The 21,255-nt window shown below is 42.0% G+C and overlaps 1 protein-coding gene across 1 annotated transcript in view; it reads right to left on the bottom strand.

Annotated features, from left to right (window-relative positions):
- Positions 1-21,255, bottom strand: part of CARS2 (cysteinyl-tRNA synthetase 2, mitochondrial) — a 43,054-nt gene that overhangs the window by 7,380 nt on the left and 14,419 nt on the right. Inside the window, exons 4-12 of the mRNA XM_033051259.2 lie at positions 20,227-20,298; positions 19,546-19,651; positions 18,753-18,836; positions 16,172-16,301; positions 13,793-13,926; positions 11,167-11,234; positions 8,482-8,548; positions 3,663-3,801; positions 1,564-1,687 (exon numbers count right to left, since the gene is read on the bottom strand). Coding sequence (XP_032907150.1) covers positions 1,564-1,687; positions 3,663-3,801; positions 8,482-8,548; positions 11,167-11,234; positions 13,793-13,926; positions 16,172-16,301; positions 18,753-18,836; positions 19,546-19,651; positions 20,227-20,298 — 924 coding nt within the window. The remainder of the gene's footprint in view (positions 1-1,563; positions 1,688-3,662; positions 3,802-8,481; positions 8,549-11,166; positions 11,235-13,792; positions 13,927-16,171; positions 16,302-18,752; positions 18,837-19,545; positions 19,652-20,226; positions 20,299-21,255) is intronic.

Raw genomic sequence — 21,255 nt, 5'->3', positions numbered from 1 at the left:
AAATAACAAAATCCCACATTAATGGGCACCTATAATATAAAAGATTTTAAAAATTCTTAGAGTATCTTATTGATTTGATCCATGTGGAGACCGCTTTGAGATAGCATATGGCATTTTGTCATGCCCTGGTAGCAGCAACAATAAAATAAGGATTAAATGACAGACTGAGAATCAATTTAAGGAACTAACCCTTGCCTAAAAAATAAGAGTAAAGACATGCACAAGCAACAGTAAAGACATGCACAAGCAAATCAGCAGCTGGTACAGGATTTTATCTGACCTCTTCATTAGGGCCTGAGATAAGCTACAGTTTAAAATGTAGAGGTATATCTGAACTGGGAAGAGCTGGAGCAGGCCACTGGGAGAAAGGAGCAGGAGCATGCCATCTAGGCAGGAAGGATAAAGAGAGGACTAAGCAGTTATGGGGATTTAATCACAGTTCTTAAGGAGAAAAACCACACTCATAACTTATATAATAAAGAGGGAACACTCCAGACAGCTGGGCTGTACGCAGAAAAGCTCCACCACATCAACCAGAAATACAAGTCAGCTGCCCACAAATATCCCATCCCATTTTCAACAAAATGATTGACAGGAGAAATTCAGAGGGAACAAGCAGTGACTGACAAAATGGGGGTAGCTGCATCTAGGAGTGGAAATGCCGTTACAGATCCCTGCTACAAAGTGTTTCAGGTCAGGGATTCACTCAGAGTCAATTTGTAAAGATAAGGCTAAGGACAGAATTTAAAGCCAATGGCAAAACAGGACCAGAGGGAGGCAGGATTTCTAAACCAACAGGCTAATTCTCTCTTAAAACCAGTTATTGTCACGTACACAGTATTTCTTTTACTGCACAAACATGGTGAACATGGTGACACCAGTACTTAGGGAGAACAGCAACAAGGCTGAGATTCTCACCCTGAGTGGCAAAGGGAGCTGTAGGTAAATGGAGAACCCAGAAATGCTTCTGATAGTATTTACTGCTCAAGTTTTGTCCTTACCAGATGCTTTCCTTGTGTCAGCATGAGAGATCTTAACAGGGTCTTAATTTGCCAAAAACAATCTGAAGACAGACTCGTGCGGGAATGCTGATACCAGTTACAGTCTGCTGACAGCAGAAGCCACTCAGTCCCCAACGCTGAACTCGCCACCAAGACTGTCCAGTGCACCTGGGGCTGCCAGCCAAAGCCCCTGCAGCAACCACCCCCCACCACTTCCCAGTTTAGCTTAATTTCTGTGCATGGATATTAAGCAAAGAAGCAGGGTAGGAACACAGAACCAGCACTAAAATGAGCAGCATGTCACAACAGCTTCAGGAGCCTGAGGTATAAATAATATAGGGCAGCAGGAAAGAAACATTCTCTGGACACAACAAAGCACAAAACAATAGCCATGTACAATTCCTGTGATAGGGTCAGGACAAATGGGCTCCATTAAGGTCAGCAATTTATGGAGCTTTGTTTCTGCTGGTTTCTTATGTGAACAATAAACTAATCTGTCTGCATTAAGCAGTAGGACAGTGGACAGCTGTCATTTTCTGATCTCTGTATCCTAATGGGTTACCTTAGTAACAGCCTTAAGCTGTCTGTTGCCATGGTGAATGAGGTCCATAATTGCTGCAACAGCCCTGGAGGTGTCAAAGTCATCTGCAAACGCAGCCTTCACGGTTACTTTTGTGTTGGCTAGCCTTCAAGAAGAAAAGGTAACATTTAAGATAAGACAAAACAAGATGCCAGCAGTATGCTGAATTCAGCCAGAGGGAGTCATTGAAAGGACACTGCCATCTCCTTCCCAGCTGTCCTGTGATGGGCAGTGCTGCACTCATCACGGAGAACACATCTTTCTGCTGTGAAGGGAAAAATTTGATGCATGTCAAAACCCGGAGTGTTACATCCATTCAATAAATAAACACGGTTAATCAGAGGGGCCAACAGCAACAGAGCAAAGTTTGCTTTAAATCATTTAAAAACAGATGGAAAATGAGGCTGATATTAAGCACATCAAAGATATTGAGTTCTGTTTTTTTTTTTCCAGCAGCTAACAGCATGCTTCTCTTCCAAAGGCACATCACAGGCAGCACTCCAGTGCCTGGCAAGAAGGCTGTCCTGGGGTTGGCCAAGAATCCTGCTGTCAGGATCAGAACCAAGCACTGCCTCCCCATTTCCCAGGAGAGCCTAATCCCAAGGGATTCCACTCACTGTGTCCCAGATGGAAATGTCCAGTGGTACCATTTGTGTAACAGTGCCAAAAGCCAGCAGGCAACCAGCACTGATCACTACAGAACCAATGCCACCAGCTGCAGCCACTTGGAGAGGGAGATGAGGAGAGCAGCAGAGATAAGTGGGGAGCTACAAAGAGCTGCTGGCAGCATGCTCCTATACACAGCCAGGCGAACCAGAGCTTGAGAGCGTTGGCCCAAGGATGCCATTTCCCAAAAAAGTGCAAGGAACAGGGTTAACTGGGGAACCTCAAGCTATCCTAGCATCTCTGGGGCTCTCCTGAGCCTTATTTTGCCTGTTTCTGATCTTTTTTTGCCTGCAATGCTTACCTCCCCTCAGATACTGGATGGTTGCTGTTCTAATTTATTCCTCCCAACACTTATCCCGGCAAGCTTCCCCTCTCCACTGAGTATCTAACACTTTGCTAATTAAGAGCTTTGTTTCATTTTCGTTGTTTTTACACCTAGGAATACACAAGTTGTGCCCTCCCACACATCTCCTACTGATTATCCATTTCAACTTCCTCATGCCTCTCAGCTTTATCTTGCACCAACAGATCCCCTGCAGCCTCCTGCTGAAGGATTTGCTTTTGCCAAATACCACAGCTACTTAATGCAACTCCAGTTTCCTGTAACATGTTCCAGTGCCCCTTGCAACCCTCAGTCAGTGCAGCCAAAAGCTTCCCAACAGTGAGGTACTTGAGCCACAAGGAAGCTGCCTCTCACCTCTACAGCACAGACTGTCTCCCCTGTGATTCTAAGCCCAGAGCTGCCTGCACTAACCTTGCTTCAGGGCAGTCCCCCTTCTATTCTGACTTCAGAGCACTGTGCTCCTGCTGTCAGCTTTGCACCCAACACACAGCACATCTCAGTCCTGAAGATAATCTGGTTTCCATAATGGACTCCTCACCATTGTCAGGGTCACAACAATTGTACCTGCTCCCTTCCCTGTGACATCCCTGCCCATGGCCAATCTCTCAGCAGCCCCTTCTCTCCTCTACTGCACACCACAGTGCCAGTCAGCTTGATTACAAATTCACATGCCCAGGGTGTGTCACTCTTCAGTCATCCTCCTTCTTCTCCAGTCACCACTGCCCAGCTCTACTTATGAACTGGGGAGCCTCACAACTGCCATAGCTTTGCCTCCTACATCACTCACAAGGGGCAAAGACGCTGTGTTAGGACAGGCACACTAGATAAGTAGCACAGATCTTAAAAACACAATGAGTGTAGCAGACTGTGAGCAAAAACAGCTGGCTAGAAAGAGAATTTTTTTTAAAAACCTGCCCTTGGTTTTTGGGCTGGGAGGGAAGACTGCTGCTTAGTCCTTGTCTTGCTTCTTAAACAGAATCACTGAGTCTGTCAGTGAACTACTGCTCACATAATCACAGTCTTCTAAGACTTCTAAGGAAGTCTTCTAAGTCTTCTAAGGAAGTGCACTTACCTTTCCCACAACATGTCTTCTCTAACAGGGTCACACACCAGCTGTCCTTTTATATAAGCATTTGCATCTCTAACAAATGAGGAGACTGACTGAAGAAGGTTCTTTGCATCTTCCATGCTCTCCTCACTAAATTCTATTGCTAAGAAATAAAGAAATTAAGGCATTATCATGGAGAGAACATTGTCTTTCGTACATAGGAACAGTATTTAGAGACAAAGAAGTTTGTTATTATTTGTATAGAAAACTTCTTACAATTAATTGCACATTTAATTAAAAGCTCCATTCTTCATGCACACCAGGTGAATTAAATCAATATAAAAGACAATCACTACATATTACAAAGCATAACCTACTGGAAAACATATCAAACTGATTAAAAAAGTTGAATCTGGAAGTTTACAGAAGCAATCATTATTTAATTTTTTTCCATTATTGAATTTCTCTGTGAAGTTATCAATCCAAAGCATTAGGATTTAATATACTTCGAAGTTTTCTAGCGATGGCAACATATACCTCTAATTTTGTGCCTGATCTAAATTAGGTAGACACAATCTGTATTTGGAGACCTCCAAAGAGGCCTAAACCTCACCACTGTTCTGTTTAAAGGGTTGCTTCACCAGCATCTAAAATCTAGATGAACCTAAAATTTGTGGTCTAATTCCTGTACAATTCCCTCACAACATCAAAGCTAAACTGACCATATCACTTTGAGAAAGCTATTTTTAGAGAAAATACAAATTGCTTAAACTCGTAAGGGCATGTCTGGGGTGGGATTCATCACACTCACACATATCAAAGCCTCTTATGGCCACTGGAAAGAAAGATAAAAGCTCAAGGTAAATGATTCCTTGCATCCACAGCTGAGCTGCACTTTATGATGAGATGTGCTGTACAGGAACCCTACAGAGCTGCAGAAACACAGGCCCTACACCAACCAGGCATCCATGCACACAGACATTCAGGGAGACCTCAGCTTTGGCAGGCAATTCCACTGTGGGAACTTCCATAATCCACTCCTGCTAGCAGGAGTTCAGCAGGCTCCTCTCACCCTGCCTGCACCCTGAAAAGTGCAGATGCCAGACTAGCTCCCTGTCACTTTTACTGGGAATTGACATCAGTGAGAGGCTTTCTTTTATTTGTACAGTAATGAGCAATCTTCTATAGAAAAGTTTTTGGAGCCCACATAAAGAGAGCTCACCTGACTTCAGTGGAAGTTGTGGCCACCTAGGACAGGCCTAAGTTTGAATGCATTCCTTCCCCCAGTATCACACCAGAGCCATTCACAGCCAGTGCAATATTGCTTCACTGTTGTATACCTGACCTCTCAGTAAGGTACATCCAAACTACAGCTGCCACCATATTCCTAATATCATCAGCACTGAGCATCATCCACAGTTGCCACAGAAATCTCACCTCTGGTCCTGCCCATGATACATCCAAGTGCTTTGCAGAATAACCCATGCTGCCCAGACAGACTCTTTAGAGAAGACAGTCTTACCAAGAGGACAGATATAAGAGGGAAAAAGTAGCCAGATGTGAGACCTGATCTCAGTTCCATTAGCCTAAATCCCAAGGAAGCCTCACTGTTTAACAAACTTTCCACTGGATTTACCCCAGTGTAACAAAGGGATAAGTCTGGACCTGTATTTGTCAAATTTTTCACTTGTGTATAATTAAAAATCTGCATTACAGCCTCATTAAATCAAGATTATTCACTTTTCAAAAAGACCAATGTACAGACCTCTATAATACAGTGAGACACTGAGAGTGATCATTCATACACACGAAGATTACTCAACAATTCTGCAATGAACACTAGATAAAAGTTTGTCCTGATGAAACCTACTTTGGTTCAAGCCACTCTTCATCCCCAGTTCAGGGCATACTCCCAAACCACTGCCTGCAGGCACAAACACAAATCCACAACACAGCACAGGCAAGCCTAGCCGTAGAAACCTTCACTGTGCTCCCCACTCCCTCCCTCCTTTGCCACCAAGGGCATCACCAATGCATCATCAAATTACAGTACACTTGTTTATTAGCACCAACAAGCAATTACACACCAGAGGGGTGTTCACTCAGGTTCACAAAATCACCTGAGCATTTCTGGTGACCAGGAGAGCATTCTAGAGAAAGAACCCCACTGCATGTGGCAGGGCTCACACGCCCTGCCCTTCACTGCATAAAGTGAAGCCACTGCTGATGAGATATACAAGAGGAAAAGTGCTGCCTCACAGCAGGGTCCCACAGGACTTCAGAGATGGCACCTCTCCTTTCAAGCTGCACTCAGAAACAGCTGTCACAGTGGTAGAGGGTCACCATGCTGCTGCCTAGGGTACCTCGGAACCATTCAGGTCAAGAAGGGAAGAGTCAGAGGCACCAGCCAAAGCAAAATGCCCGGATAATCACCACTGCCCCCAGAGCTCAGCTTCACCCCGAGCATCTCTGCCCCACCACCCCAAGCAGGCAGAGAGGGCAATGAAAGAGCAACCTCATGCAGAAATACATTATGCAAGGATAATCAAAGTCTCCTCTCTCTGACTTTTCTCCTCTTTCCCACAAGCAAGTCATGCAGCTTTATCCTCCCTCTGACAATGATCATCATGGTAAGGGACTCCACTCCCATGAAACACACACACCCTCTCCCCTTTCAACCCCTGTCCCTCCAAGGCTGAGGCAGTCTGGAGTCACATTTGTCTCTATTTGTGCCTGTTAGCACACACAGAGACGGGGGCAGTCCAGACAACAAAAAAGGCTCATTCCAAGCCCAAGAAACCACAGCATCAAGCATAAGCCATTCCCAACTGTCAGGAGCCTTCATCCACAGGCCTACAAAGATCTTCTTTACAGACTCAATCCAACATTTTCAGTACCACCTGACCCCCAAACCTGGATTTTACCAAAGGCTTTCTGAGGCGGGTAGGGATGGCAGGAACCATCACCCATGGGTCTAGGCTATAAAAACCTTTTAAGAAACAAACAGAAAGTGCTTGAGATCTCACTTCTAATAAAAATATGAGCAGACAGCCAGATGAGAAGGAGTGGAATAAATTTATGTTTAGACCAAAGTGAATACTGATAGCAGGGACACAAGCTGACAGGCAGCACAGTGAATACCTGGCTCAGCAGAGACCAACTCTGGCACTGTATTGGGAAGCTAATAACACACACAGCCTCGTAAGGTGGAAGTGGCAAGTGCAGACTTCTGAGCAACCCTTACCTGCCAACTGGCTTATAGTCTGATATGACACCACTACATCCTTTCATCAAAGCCACCCACACCCACACAGGAAATGTTCTTTTTTAACCTCAGGAAGGTGTTTACCCTACAAGTAATGCAAAAAGCCAGGTTCAAATGCAGCCAGCTGACAGAGAGTGAAGATAGTCTGCAGGTACCCTCCATAGCAGGGCTCCAGCGCCATTCCTTGTCCCAAGGCAAGGTTAGAAACTACCAGACATTCGGCTCTTGTTTACATAACTAACACATATATATGAAAGTGTAGTAGGTGTTGTTTTCTTTTGTTTTGCTGTTCACGACTGCCAGGTTACCCCAGCTAGGCAGCCACTTAAGTGTACACAAGGTATTTCATCTCCTAAAAGAAGAAATCAGCCAAGTGTGCCACTGCCCTGCAGCATCATCCCAGAACAGCCGAGCACGACACCAACCCATTGCCCACCCCAAACAGAATGCTGTTCTGCAGCAGACCTTCCAGTTGGATGCACCCTGCTCTATCACAGTGGAGGGGAAGTTAATAACCACCTCTCTCTTTACTATCCCAAGCCTTGAAATACTGCATGGATCTATTCCTTTCCTGATGCCTTCAACTATCCTAGGAGCAGGAGGATCCACCAGGCAGATCACATGGGTGGCTCCTGCAAGGCAGCTAGCAGTATTAACAAGCAGAAAGACTTCTCATACAGTGACTGCATGACTATAAAGACTGGCAGCACACTGAACACTGCCGGGCACGAGCAATGCCCCAGAGCCTTGGCCATGCCAGCTCTCACAGTCACACAGCTACAGGTGCTTTATCCAACGCAGATAGAGACTCACTGGAACACCACAGCAGCTGCTGCCCCATGCTCCACCATTCCCCTGCTATGCCAGGACAGCCAACAAGCCAGGTGACCCAGCAGTGGTTAAGGAACTACCATCTGCTTTTGGCAGGCCCCAATAAACTGGTAAGAACACAGACATATGAAAACCTCTTCCAGCTCAAACACTATGGGGTAGGCAGGGAAGCTGACAAAAATCTCCCACACCTCTCCCCACCAGCAGAGAGATGATCTGCCAGGCTAAGACGGTCATTAGGTTACCATGTGCTGGTCTAAGAGAGCTGCACTGCACCACAGAACTGCCTGAACACTCAGGAACTCCACAGGATGAAACGGTAACACAGCAGGGAGATAAAAAACTATTAGCCAGCCCTCATTGTACCCGACAGGAATATAAGCCACAGCTCCATCCAGATATGTCTCCAACAGCAGCTGATCGTGACTGCAATACAAGTAACTACAACAAATGCAAATCAGAGACAGAGGTAATTCATTAATTAAAAGCATAATTAACTGAGAGTCACAACTAACTGCAGCTCAAGAAGGTATTTAAATAAATGGTTATGTAGTGTGCTCAGAAAAGACAATTTTCTAAATGTTAGCCAAGAAGCAGCCCCACAGAGCACCACCAAAACCCTTCCACCCACAGGATTTTGGGAACTGCACAGCCTCGCAGGGGAGCTCACTCCGCCTCCGCACGGCCAGCGGGGAAGGGTGTGTGAAAAGCCATGCACACCCCAACAGCTGCGGGGCTTTTCCTTACCTGAGCTGTACCTGCCACGCAAACAAAACATTCTGAATTGATCTGATGAACATTTCTTCAGGAAATCCTAAATGCCATGCACAAAAAGATAGCTTTAGTATGATATCAATTTCAGGAGCTCTTCCACCCCTTTGCTTTTCAAACTAACGTGACAAATAACACAACTTTGCAATTTAAGATAGGCATAAAATCTTTAAACTCTAACACTGCTTTAAAAGCTAAACTAAATAAAATTCAATTCCATATAAGATAGATATGCATACACATATACAAGATATAAATATACACAAAATGTCCAATATAAGAGTGAAAATTACTTTGCAAATACAATCAAACATACACTATATAAAGATCTTCGGAAAAAAACCCAAAACGAAATTATCAGACTAAGACTGGGATACAATCTTACAGGAAGGAAAGCTCCTGAGTTTTGCAGACTTAAAAAAAATATATATTGAAAAGGAAAATAAGTGTACTTTTTCTGCAGGACTAGAATATGAAGAAACATGGGGAGTGAACAAAGATAAATCCTAGCAATATAGAAAGGGTTATCTGTGTTAATTATGAGGCCTAATAAACTCCACTCTTAATATTTATCTAGCTTTACAAATAATTTACTCCAGTAAACAGTAAACTATTAGTCTTACTACTAGTACAATTAGTTTGTATTAATACTATAATGAACAATTTAAATGTTTGGAAGGTACACTAATAAAACATCCAATCAATTCCAACCCTGCTCTCACTAAGACTAGACACTGTGGCAGATTGACTGTGACTATTGCACTTCATTTGTTTTTTGTTTTTTTTTTTTTTTATTTGCAAACAGGTAAGGATCACTGAAGTGCCATAAAATTCAAAAATTATAAACAGCCAGTACAAGTGAGAAAATATGGAAAGTGTCATTTGCTTAAATCTCACATTTTGAAATAAGGCTTCTGCTACAAGACTAAACGAGCCTGAACAGCAGAAAAGCATCAGCAATGTGCTGTCTCGCAAGTGAAAATAGGAATAATTGAGGCAATCACCACCACAGAGTGATACTGATTGTTTTGGTGGGTGTTCATTTGTTTGTTGTGGGTTTTTAAAATAAACTGGATATAAATGAGTGCATCCAATATGCCTAGAAGCTTTACAGTAATATACAGAAGTAAAACAATATGAGTACAGTAAGGAAATAAATTCAAATTTGGGAAAGAACCATCCAAACTAGAAAAAACAACTCAACACTTCCTCAAAAACAGAGAATAGATGAAGAATCACAGCTCTTTGAAAGCAGGCTGCTTGGCCCTGTGATATCACAATCTCTTTGATTTTCAAGGTCAGATTTAATAGCTATTAAGAACAGGTAAGAAAAAATTGGAGTAGGGTACAAGGGGTGATAAACAAGACAGCTGGATGCAGAGGATGCAGGGCTGCTATGCCCAGGTGACAGCCTGGGATGCAGGTGGCAACTGGCTGGACCAAGGGAAGATCCTGGACAGACCCCCTTTTGGCACAGGCATAAAGCCTTCCATGTAGGGCTTAACTTTCAAGATGCAAGGCAGCTGTTCAGGAAAAAAAAATTGTTTTACTGGACTGAAAATTACTTCCCAGGAAGGATTAATACTTGTTAGCCATGTGTAAGGGCAGACATGAAAAGCAGAGACCCACAAGGAAAGAGAGACAGGCCTGAAATATTTTTTTCCTCAACACAAGCTTGTCATCATGGGGGACATGGAGGGGAACATTTTTATATGCTGCTTTTAACTCCATGCACTGCATGTGTGGTCATTTCTCCATCCTGTCTACAACATCTGCTGAGACTTGTGAGATTTCTGTGAAAATTGAGAGCTCCAGGGAAACAGGGCTTAACTGTACCCAGACAGCATCAGAAGACTTAAGAATAAAGCAGCTCACACTGAACTTCTTTTTAAAGGGAGTTTAATTAATTCTTCCAAAAGGGCAAAGGAGAACATATATGCCGAAGCAGCTCCCCAAGTTTTGGCTAAAGGAAGGAAATCACTCTAATCCAGCAGAAGGCATCAGCCATCATGTGAGCCACCCCAGCACCACACACAGCTGTATCACACACAACCAGGGAAACCTTGCTCTGGGCCACACCAAAGCCCTGGGACAGTGAAATACAGCATAGTCATGTGGCTCACGGGTACCAAAAGGAAAAGCCTCTGTGCATCACAAAGGTCACTGTATGAAAGTGAAGGGTAACAGGAGAGACTGCTGCAATACTGTGGCTCAGGATAACCAGTAGCTTCCTGACAAAACACTATGTCCCATTTCACCTAAAGGACAAGGAAAAACATCCATCTTTTCCAAGTCCATACTTTTTCAAAGCACTATTAAGAATAGACTGATGAGAATCCATCACTACAGAACAGAATCATTCAGGTTAGAAAAGACCCCTGAGACTGTCAAGTCCAACCACAAATCTGTAGTGCAGGATCCTGGTACTAGGCACAAACTCTGCTCCTACAAACACTCTCAGTTCAGCAAGATCCATCATTATAAGCAAACCATGAATCTGAGCAGGTATCCTACATCCAGATCCACAGTAGCAGATACATCAATACTAGAGAAACACTGCAGCACAAGCACACACTCCAAAGTTTTCTCAAAAGAGGGCTGTGATTAATATTGACATATTACAAACCCACAAAAATGCTTCAATTCAAACAAAGAAATTACCTTAATTGTTATGTAGTTTTTTAATGACTTTGACATTTTTTCCTGACTTCCTTTAACATGCAAATGTCCTGTAGTAAAAAAAAAAATAATTAATCAGAATAAACAGGTGTGCTTCTGAATAGGGAGCAAATGAGAAAGACTGGACTGAGACACTGTAAATGTTGGAGGCAGCATATACTATGATACAACATTTTAATATAATGGGTAACATTTCTCAATAGTTTTTACAGTCCAGCACACCTTTCTATCCTCTAAACTTACACTGGGTGAATTTTAAAATATAGACATTCAAAATATTTCAAAACAAAACCAAAAAAAAACCACCACCACCATGAGTCTCCCTGTTCACAGTTGACAATAAATTGATAAAAACAAGCAAGCAGTTTCAGTCTTCACAAGACAAATACCTTACCTGTTACTCTTGACTTCTCAGAAGTATTTTAAGAAATATTTTCCAGCAATCTTGCATTAAAAAATCCTTGAAACTCAATTTTCTGTGCTTACTACTTGCTGTTAACATAATTTTTTTTACCCTAAAGTTTTATAGCACTGGTTCAAAATATCTTAAACTCAAAATGAATTTTCTACACATTCTCAACTTCTACAGACTTGTGAGACTGAAAAAAAGGCAGGACGAGGGAGGGATGCAGCTACAATGCCTAATTTGAATTAGTTTATTTTAAAATGTGATCTCTGAGCACTGCTAGAACTTTCAGTAGTCTCATGCACCACTGCTTTGCAGAGCTGTAACACAGGAAAAAGGTAGTAACACTGCATTTAAGAGAATACGCAGAGCTTGGCTTTAGGACTGAAAGCTCTGTCAAAGAAAGATAGGAGAGGTATAGCCTGAGGTTGCCCGCTTTCAGGTCTCATCCATGTGAGCCACAGCAGCATCACTAATGGAAAATACCAATTATTCACAGCACCAGAGAGATGGCAAACATGCTGCCACTGGAAGGTTACTCAGCATAATTTCAGAAATGTTGTTAAAAGCCCTAATAGGCTTCTTCTAATGAAAGAGTAATTCTGTAAGTTACCAACCACCCACAACTAACATGGGATTTTAGGCACTTCTGTGACCTGCAGCATCTTAATCACACTCCAAGGCAGATTTTTACTCATAAATTTCTCTTGCTCTGTAATACCCTACCAGCACTGCATTCTTTCATATCTGGCAGCCCAGTGTTACCAATGCCTCAGAGAGCTACCCAAGGACAATGTATGATCATGCCCCTGCTTTTATGAGTGGTGACAGAAGTGGCATTTCTTGCTCAGCAGTCCATGTAGCGGTCTGCACGCTGCGCTACTCTGCACAGAGCTGCTTTGCCTGAAGCCCTCTTGCTTCCACAAGTGGATAAAATTCCCACTGCACTCATCTGGATATGAAAGCAACAAGCTCAGGCCTGATAACTGGACCTGAAAAACTCACAGTTTCATTTCTCAGCTATTTCTGATAATGATACAAAGCAGCAGGAACTCACCATGGGAAGACTTAAAATAGCTGGATTGTGTTTTCCTAAAAAGTTACCAGTAACATCTGAGTTTGAATCAATATTCCTTTTCCAAGAGTTTCAGCACTTAGAAGTATTTCATTCAAGAATACAAAATACAAGGATTTTCATAACTTCAGTTTGGCGCTCTTCCCAGAGTACAAGTAGTCTAAAAATAGAGTCCTTATAAGATTTATCCCCAGTGCAGGGATTTTCTTCCTCTAATGAGGATTGCTCCTTCAATTCTGAGCTGCTAAAATTCTAAAGTCTGTTAACAGAATAAATTGTTTCTGAAGCTGATTCATTTGCCCTAAATAATTCACACCATCATCCTCCAGCAAGACTTTTTGACTTAATGAATGTAATCCGTCAACTCCTAGAGAACCTCAGTGTACAAACTACCCTTGGAACTAGGTTTTCCTTTTTTTTTTTTTTTAATTTACTCCTCTTTATTTAGCTGGTATCAAAAAATATTTCCTCTACAGTTTCAGTTCCAAGTTTAAAAGCCAGATTCACTGGTTTGTCAACAGGAGGCTCCATTTGGCAGTAACCATGCGTGTGCAGAGGATTCCACAGTACCTTGGGAACAAAGCACACCCTGGAGGATGCACCAGCCTCTGGACAACTACTATTGATTTACAACAGGCTCTACACTGGGAACTGAAACTAGAATTCAATATTCATCCCATACAGTACAAATACATAATGCTGAAAGCTCATGTAATTCCCAGAGCATACCACAGACTTAACTCTGCAGCTGTTCTCAGAGAAGCAGCATCGAGAATTCACAAAGACATCCTGTCCAAAATACTAATCAGCAAAAGAGAGGCTGCAGACTTGAATCTGACTTTCTACTGACTTCAGCTGTTCATCCAGAACCACCACGACGGCAACAGGAAGAACAAATGTCAAGGTTTCCATCAATGGGAACAGCACCAGAGCCATCAGTCATGTAGTTCAAAGCACTGTACAGTACAAACTTCACCAAACGAAGCAGCAGCACACAGAGGGAGCAAGGAGCAGCTCTACATAACGCCAGTCAGTGTAACGTGTTTTCATAGCATGAAATGCCAAACCTAAAAACCCCAAACTATTGTATTTGTACAGGCCTCTCAGCTGATCAGTATTTTACTTACCAGAATGCAAAAAGTAATTCCCCCATTGCTCACACTGATGATACACCTCACACTGTGCAATTTCATTTTCATGATGAGGGAATGCAAGATCTATTCCACCAGTATGGATGTCCAGCTGCTTTCCAAACACTGCACTGTAACAATATTTTCCTGATGAGTAAGAAGACCACCACAAAAACTTTTTGTAAAAAGAAATGCAGATAAGAATAAGATGAAACAACATAAATTTAAGTGTACAATTTAGTAACTACAGTTTTAAAACAAGACTTTACATATATCTTGGATACCAAAACTGCAGCAGAAATTGTATGGACATGACCTGTATCTGTGCACAATTCTCCTTAGTAGAAGTAACTGTTTTTCTACCTTAGTTTAAAGGACAACAAGCAGGATGTCTCCTTTCCTTGTTCTGCTACAGTTTCAGTATCAGACAGGTGCCTTTATGTGCAAACCTAACAACTTACTTCAATAAATTCAGTATTACTCTTCCTGATCTTGTACCTTTTCTGTAAGAATTCAGACAATAGTGTGTGCTGTAAGGTCAAGTTGGGCAGGTTAGCAACTTTATTTTGCTTATCTGTTAAACAAAGATTACACTTACAGCCTCACAGGGATGTAAGACAATCTTAACTGGAGTTAAGGAGTGCTCAAGCAGGAAAAGATGCAAGCCTACAAACACACAGGCCTCCCATATGTCACCTTAACAAGGTGCTCCTGGTGGCTGGCTAAACATTAATACTTTGATACCTTTTTGAGACAAAGGATGCTGCTAACACTGTGCCACAGAAGAAAGAAGCTGATGGTGCACAGGAGGAAAAGACAAGGAGGAGAAGAGAGAAGGGAAGAAAGAGCAGCTGTCACCATCTCCCAAGTTCATCATTCTCTGCCCCAGCCTGCTTCAAAACCAGTTAAAGCACAAATCTTCCCAGGACTGACCCTCACCTCCCCTTGTGCCACATACAGAGAAGCACTTGCTGTTTCCTCCAAGAAAACCACTGAGAGCTGGAGAGAGGTGACAGATGGATCTGCCCAATGCACAGGGACAGGAGGAACCACCCACCCCACCACAAGGGAAAATGCAGAGAGATCAGACCTGAGGGGGTCAAAGCAGGGGATATCCTCCTCCAGGGCTGCTCCAGGGACCAGAGACTTCTCATTCACAGACTTCTCAAAATTAATTCACCTAACTTTGTTAAAAGTGCTTTGAGATACTTGGCAAAACAGACAGCTAAGTAAATATTGCTTAAAAATGGGCCTTCAACAGCTGACTGGGACAGCAAATTGTTTTAGGTCACTTACCAAAGTAAGCTCTCCATTTTTCACAGTCCAAGATTACTACACTTACGCTCTCCATGGGTTAGCTTTTATTTATATGGCAGCAGCCTCATCCAGCCTCAGTAAAATACATTTTTACAGAAAGAAATGCAGCCTGTAAACAGTACTGCATTAGCAGACAGGCCATGTCGTAACTGGCTTTTCTTATCTGTGCACTCTGTCAGAGGCTGTACATCAAACACAGCATGATTCCGTGCACTTTGATTGCTCTAAGAGCTGCCTCCCTATGCTGAAACTATTTACAGACAGAAAATCACCCTTATACAAATCACCCTTTTCACAAATAGGTAGAAATGACTAACAGTCCCAGGTGCACCAGAAAAGAATATGAAAGAGAAACCTAAAGCAGGTGGTCCTACCTTGTTTCAGCTCTAGCTGAAAATATAAGCTAAACAAGGTCAGATCCAAATTATTTGTTATTAGCTTCCGAAAAGGGATCTGACACTAATGCAAAACTAAGTACACTATCAATCTTCCAGGAGAGAAGACTTTTTCTCCTGTGGTGAAAATAAAACTTTAAATTAAGAGCAAATTACATCAAACCGACTGCTAGAACACTACTCAGCAAGAAAGCTGAATAACACTTAGATTATTAGCATGAACACCCACAGCTGCTAAGATAAGGCCAGCAAGATCTCACAGATCAAGCTGGAATCCCACACCCTGTCCTCCTGACACATATATCCTGAACTAGGTCTGATGGAGACCGGTAGAAGTGGAAGGGAAGCAAATGAAAGGGCCACCATAACTTCCACCAAACCTTTGGTTACCCAGTTCAAGTTAAAAGACTGATAATTGACAGTGTGATCCCATGTGCCACATTTGAAGCACCAAGTTTGACTCAAGAGAAGATGCCAAAACATAGAGACAAGTGCATCAGTAAGGTGATGCAGAGTTTATCCAGGCCGCAAGTTGCATAAAATGGTAACATTAAAACCAGTGCTATCTACTGATCAGAATACACTTTCAATACTGCTGCTACCATTGTACTGTGACTGAAAACAAAAAATAGCATTAGATTTATCAAAACCCAAGAAATCTGACCTTGATATTGTGGAACATTCAATGTGCCAGCCAGGTCGTCCTTTTCCCCAGGGAGAATTCCAAGACAGCTCTTGAGGCTTGGCAGCCTTCCACAGGGCAAAATCTTTACCATGTCGTTTATCAGAATCAACTGGCAAGAATAAGTGATTTGTTAATGGGATATGTCTTAAAGGAAAAAAATGACCAAATGAAAGCAAAAGGAAATGTGTGTTTAGTGAACTACTCTGATTTTTTAATCCCCTTCAATCACCTTCTTTTCACTACAACTTCCCTCTCTTCCCTCTTACACAGAGGAAAAGTGAAATATTGAAATATTGGAATATTGAAATAGATTTTGACAAGCTACAAAGATGGATTCAAGATTCCTTAATACATCCTATCCTATCAGTCCTTTTATCCTTCCCTGGTTTGCCTGATTTTTCATTCATTTGTTTACATATCAGGCAGTTTCCCCAGGACAAACTGACTGCACAGCAGCAGAAATGATAATAAAACCAAACCAAAACACACAAACAAACACACCACAGTTTTTTCCTCTGGGACACAAGTACTTTGTGGTTTAGATTCTATAAATCAAAGCGCACAGAGATAAGACTCAAAACTATTTTTGGACAGTAGCAATTTTCAGTACAAAAATTTTTTTATAGAAAAAGTTTTCAGAATTTTTTTCATTTTCACCAATGAGTTCTCTACAAAGGTTTCCTCTCAGCTATTTGCTCCTTCCTTCACTACATTGCCAAGGATGCAGTCCTTTTTGTCACAATACTGCAGGACTGCTCATCTCTGCTGACTCCTAACCTCCAGTCAAATACACAGCACTCCCTGGCAGGAGCCAGAGAACAGGGTTCTGGACTCTGGACTTTCTTTCTGACAAATACATGACCTCACATTTAGAATCATAAAACTCAAAATTCGTAAGAACTAAAGAGAAAGAAATATAACCCTAGTTTTATCTACTGAATCTTCGCCTGGGCTCTTTTACTAGATTGCCAAGTTTTGACTGACCAGTATCTGCTGATCCAACCCTCTTTTGCCCTTGTTTGCTATCAGAAGAGCCCTCTTCAACTTCCCAGTTGTAATCAAAATAAGTCAAAATCTTTAGAAATAAGAACATTTAGTTGTGACAAAAGGGAAGCAGGGTAAAACATGTAATCAGTCACAGCTGAGGCTGGAAGGCTCATCTGGGGACAGTCTAATCCAACCCCTGCTCAGAGCAGGTGCAGCTACAGCAAACTGCCCAGGATGGTGTCCAGTCAGGCTTTGATTACCCCCAAGGATGGAGACTCCAGAGCCGCTCTGAGCAACATGGTTTGTGCTAGTCATCCTCAAGGAAAAAAGGATTTTTGTTAGCTTTAAATGGAATTTCCCATGTTTCAACTTGCGATCAGTGCCTCTTGTCCCACCACCAAGCACCAGTGAGAAAAGCCTGGCTCCATCTGCTCTACTCTACATGAGTACACATGGGTAGGATTCCCCTGAACCAGGCTGAGTGGTCCGAGCTCTGTCTGCTTTTCCTCATACAAAAGATGCTCCAGTACCTCCATCCTATTTGCGGCCCTTTGCTGGCCTTTCTCCACAACGTCCATACCACTGCTGTTCTGCTGAGCCCAGCATCTGACCTGCACTCTGAGCATGTCTCACCAGTGCTGAGCAGAGAAGGATCACCTCCACTGGCTTGCTGGCAAGCAGATCAGAGAAGGATCACCTCCATAACCTTGTTCCCTGTGCAGACCAGGAGGCTGCTGGCTCTCTGCAGTCCGTAATTACCTCTAAATAACTGTTGACAAGATGCACTCCCTCTGTAAGCTGTAATGCTGAAACAACTCCAGAGCAGAACTGTGACAAGTTCTAGCTGCACCTGAGCATCAGCCCCCAAGGCATTTTCAGAAATCACAAACAGATTTTTTAAAATTATGAAATACTGAACTTTAGTTTACAAAAGGATGCAGGAGACCTGCATCAAATTCTCTGGTGCAGAGACCTGATCAGATCCTTACAGAAACTACAGAGAGGTTCAGCAATCCTGCAAAGCAGGAACTGCAGCAACATCCCCACAGCCCAGGGTACAGACTTGCTCTAGCATAGCCTATGAAGAGATTGCTCACCCTCACACAAAGAGGCTGCTTAGCCCAGTGACAAGTAATGAAGGAAGCAATTCATCAAGTTAACTTCAGAGCGTGCAACTACCCCAATAATAACACAGTAGGTGAGGTTTCCTCGTGTTCGAGTACCTCACTACTGGCTAGTGCAACAGCAAGAACATCACCTCACTGTGAAGTTTCTAGGTACCACTGCCAAGTATTTAATTAAAATTGCTTAAGAATCCCAATTGCTCTAAGGTATCAGAACAAAAGTATAGAGGGAAGGATGAAAGGAAGAAAAACCAAGTTTCCTCCTGTACTGGCAACAGTGAGTGCCTCAAAAAATAACTATGAAAGCACTGTAATCTTAATTAATCAGAAACTTATCTATACACAACGGGTTAGGAAATTGTTTCAGACTGTTGAATGAAAGTTTGCACACAGAGCAAAATGCATTCAAATAGTGCATTAACACAAACAAGCTGGTGTCATGAACTTACCTGCTTCATCCTGGGTATCAGGGTTAATAGCAGTTAACACTCCGTATCTTTTTCCCCAGGATTTAACATCAAAATAAACATTGCCTAATACAAAAGAAATGTTTAGTTGTATAGCAAAGATGAGGCACATTGACACGAACTTGGTAACATTTCCCTGAAAGCAAACCAAAGTGCTCTCCCACTCCCATCTGAAATTCTGATTTAGCAATTCAGAAATACTGCAAAAGTAGTAGCAGATGTTTCCATGCTATCCAGCTTTTCAGTAACCTCTGTGCACATGCTCATTCTGCCCAAACTTCGAATTCTGGAGATTCTCCCAGGTTCTTCCTTGCCCATGCATAATCAGCAATCCCCTCCCCTACTGCAGCTCAAGCTACACCTAGTCCAGTTACAATGTTCTTGAATTCTTCTACAACCACCAGCTCTGCTAAAAAAGAAAACCACACATTTTGCTTTGCAGACACATCTTTTACAGCACATAGGAGATACACAGCTCCTCTTCAGACCTTTCCCCAGCTTTCTTGTAGAAATCAGGCCAGGATTTCCCCAAGGAGTTTAGACAGCAGTTTATTACTGTAAACAATTGTATTAACTAATGAGCTACATTTAACTTCGAAATTGAGCAATAGTTGTTCTGTCCGCTCATGTCATCACAAACAATTCATTCACACCCTGTTAAGCAACAGAAGGAAAGCCTGGCAGGGTATCTCATTTGATTCCAAAACACGATTACTAAGAGCAGTGACTTCCTAGACATGTGCTGAACAAGGAGTTACCTTGCTCAAAGTCTTACCTTGCGAGGTTGCATAAGCTTGTCCACTAGAAACTATTTTTTTTATAAAGGAAATTATTTGAGGAATATTGTCAGTCACCCTCATATATACCGTAGGAGGAAGGACCTTAAAGAAAGAGTAACATCTCATTAGCACACTGCCAATAAGCTCCTTCACTCTAAGAAACCAACTAAAAGAACATTCTCAATTTTATCTTTAAAAAAAGTTGCACGTATTGTAAAAAATTAATGAGTCATATTGAAGAATACACATACAGAAAAAAATATTTTTAAGGGTGGCAAAAAAAGCCAATTTTTCCCAGTGGCTCACTCCCTGCTTCTCACAGGGAGACAGAAAGCAAAGTCACTGAACTCAATGAAAGATTTGGTGTTTCCTCTGCTTTCAGACTACTTCTGCATTATAGTAAATATGCAATATCTGTGAATCATGAATCTACTAAATATGGAAAAAACCTGTTCATACAGAAATTTAACTTGTTCATTCCAAACTCAGGATTGCTTCTCCCCACACTTCCTTACTCAAAATGTGTGCAATATTGTTCCAGAAGAATGAAAAAAAAAATCAGCACTCAGTTTCCAAGCAACAAATTTATTTTTTCAGATCAAACTCTCAAAACTAGATTCTTTACCAAAATAATTGCTTAGAAATACTCTTAAATTTACAATCTTGAGTATCTGTACCTTTAAGGCAGCCATATCTTGTTTAAAGTCTTCTTCATAAATACGAGCAAGAGCTACTGGCGATATATTCATCTGAAAAAAAGAGAAGCAGATTAGCAAATCATAAATCAGAGTAATGATATAAAATATGGCAATCTTTTCTCAGACAGCTAATAGCTAATTGGAAGACTTACAGAGCCCCCAAGGTAAAGAGTCAGAAAGGCTTATTAATCTAACATTGACAGGGAGGAGATGTAAGTTATAAATAACTAAGAAGTAGTATTTAATTTATGTGTCTCAATTTCCAAAATATTAATATCTCTCTTTTAAGAGAAAGCAACCAAAAACTAAAAAAAGTCCTCCTTCCCTCTCTTCTTTTTTTCCTCTTGAGAGGGTTTTTCATTTCCAGTGACAAAATATACTACCATACAGAGGACATAAAAACCATTCAGCTTACTGGCAGGAAACACCAATACCACCTACGTGTCAGAAAGACAGATCAGAGACTTGCAGGATGAGACAAGATATTAGCTTTCCGTGATTAAGAAAAATAAGCCATTTCTGAAGATCATGGGTACTCATAGATCTCAATATTGGAAGTCAGTTCCATGCTTTGCCAAGTCCAGCATCTCTCATGCACCTTCTCTACATTTCGCATTCCTGGGACATGAACACGTTCCTGTTGCAGAGGTAATGAGAAAATGCAACCCAGAAGGAAAGGTACTTGCACGTGGTTAGGTACTTGTTCTCAAACATTCAGAAGAGGCCAGGGATTGAAATATGGATGACAGCAAAACCTGCCCTAGCAAGCAACAGCATGATATCAAAGTGTTTCAAACACATGCTTTTACATTTTATCTGAGAATAAACTACTGGGGAGAAGACAGCATACTGTCAGTCTCTCCTCTTGCAGGTAACTGAATCATTAACAACATAAATCCCATTTCACCACTTCCAATTCATTACTGGAGCATCTTTATGGGTCCCAACTTTGAGAGAGCAGGTGGGTACCACTGTTTGTACAAACTCCTGGACAAAGGAGGAGTTCTG

This window comes from Catharus ustulatus, chromosome 2 (genome assembly GCF_009819885.2).
Source record: "Catharus ustulatus isolate bCatUst1 chromosome 2, bCatUst1.pri.v2, whole genome shotgun sequence".
Lineage (NCBI taxonomy): Eukaryota > Metazoa > Chordata > Aves > Passeriformes > Turdidae > Catharus > Catharus ustulatus.
The sequence above is the reverse complement of the archived record's forward strand: the minus strand, read 5'-3'. Positions and strand labels throughout refer to the sequence as shown.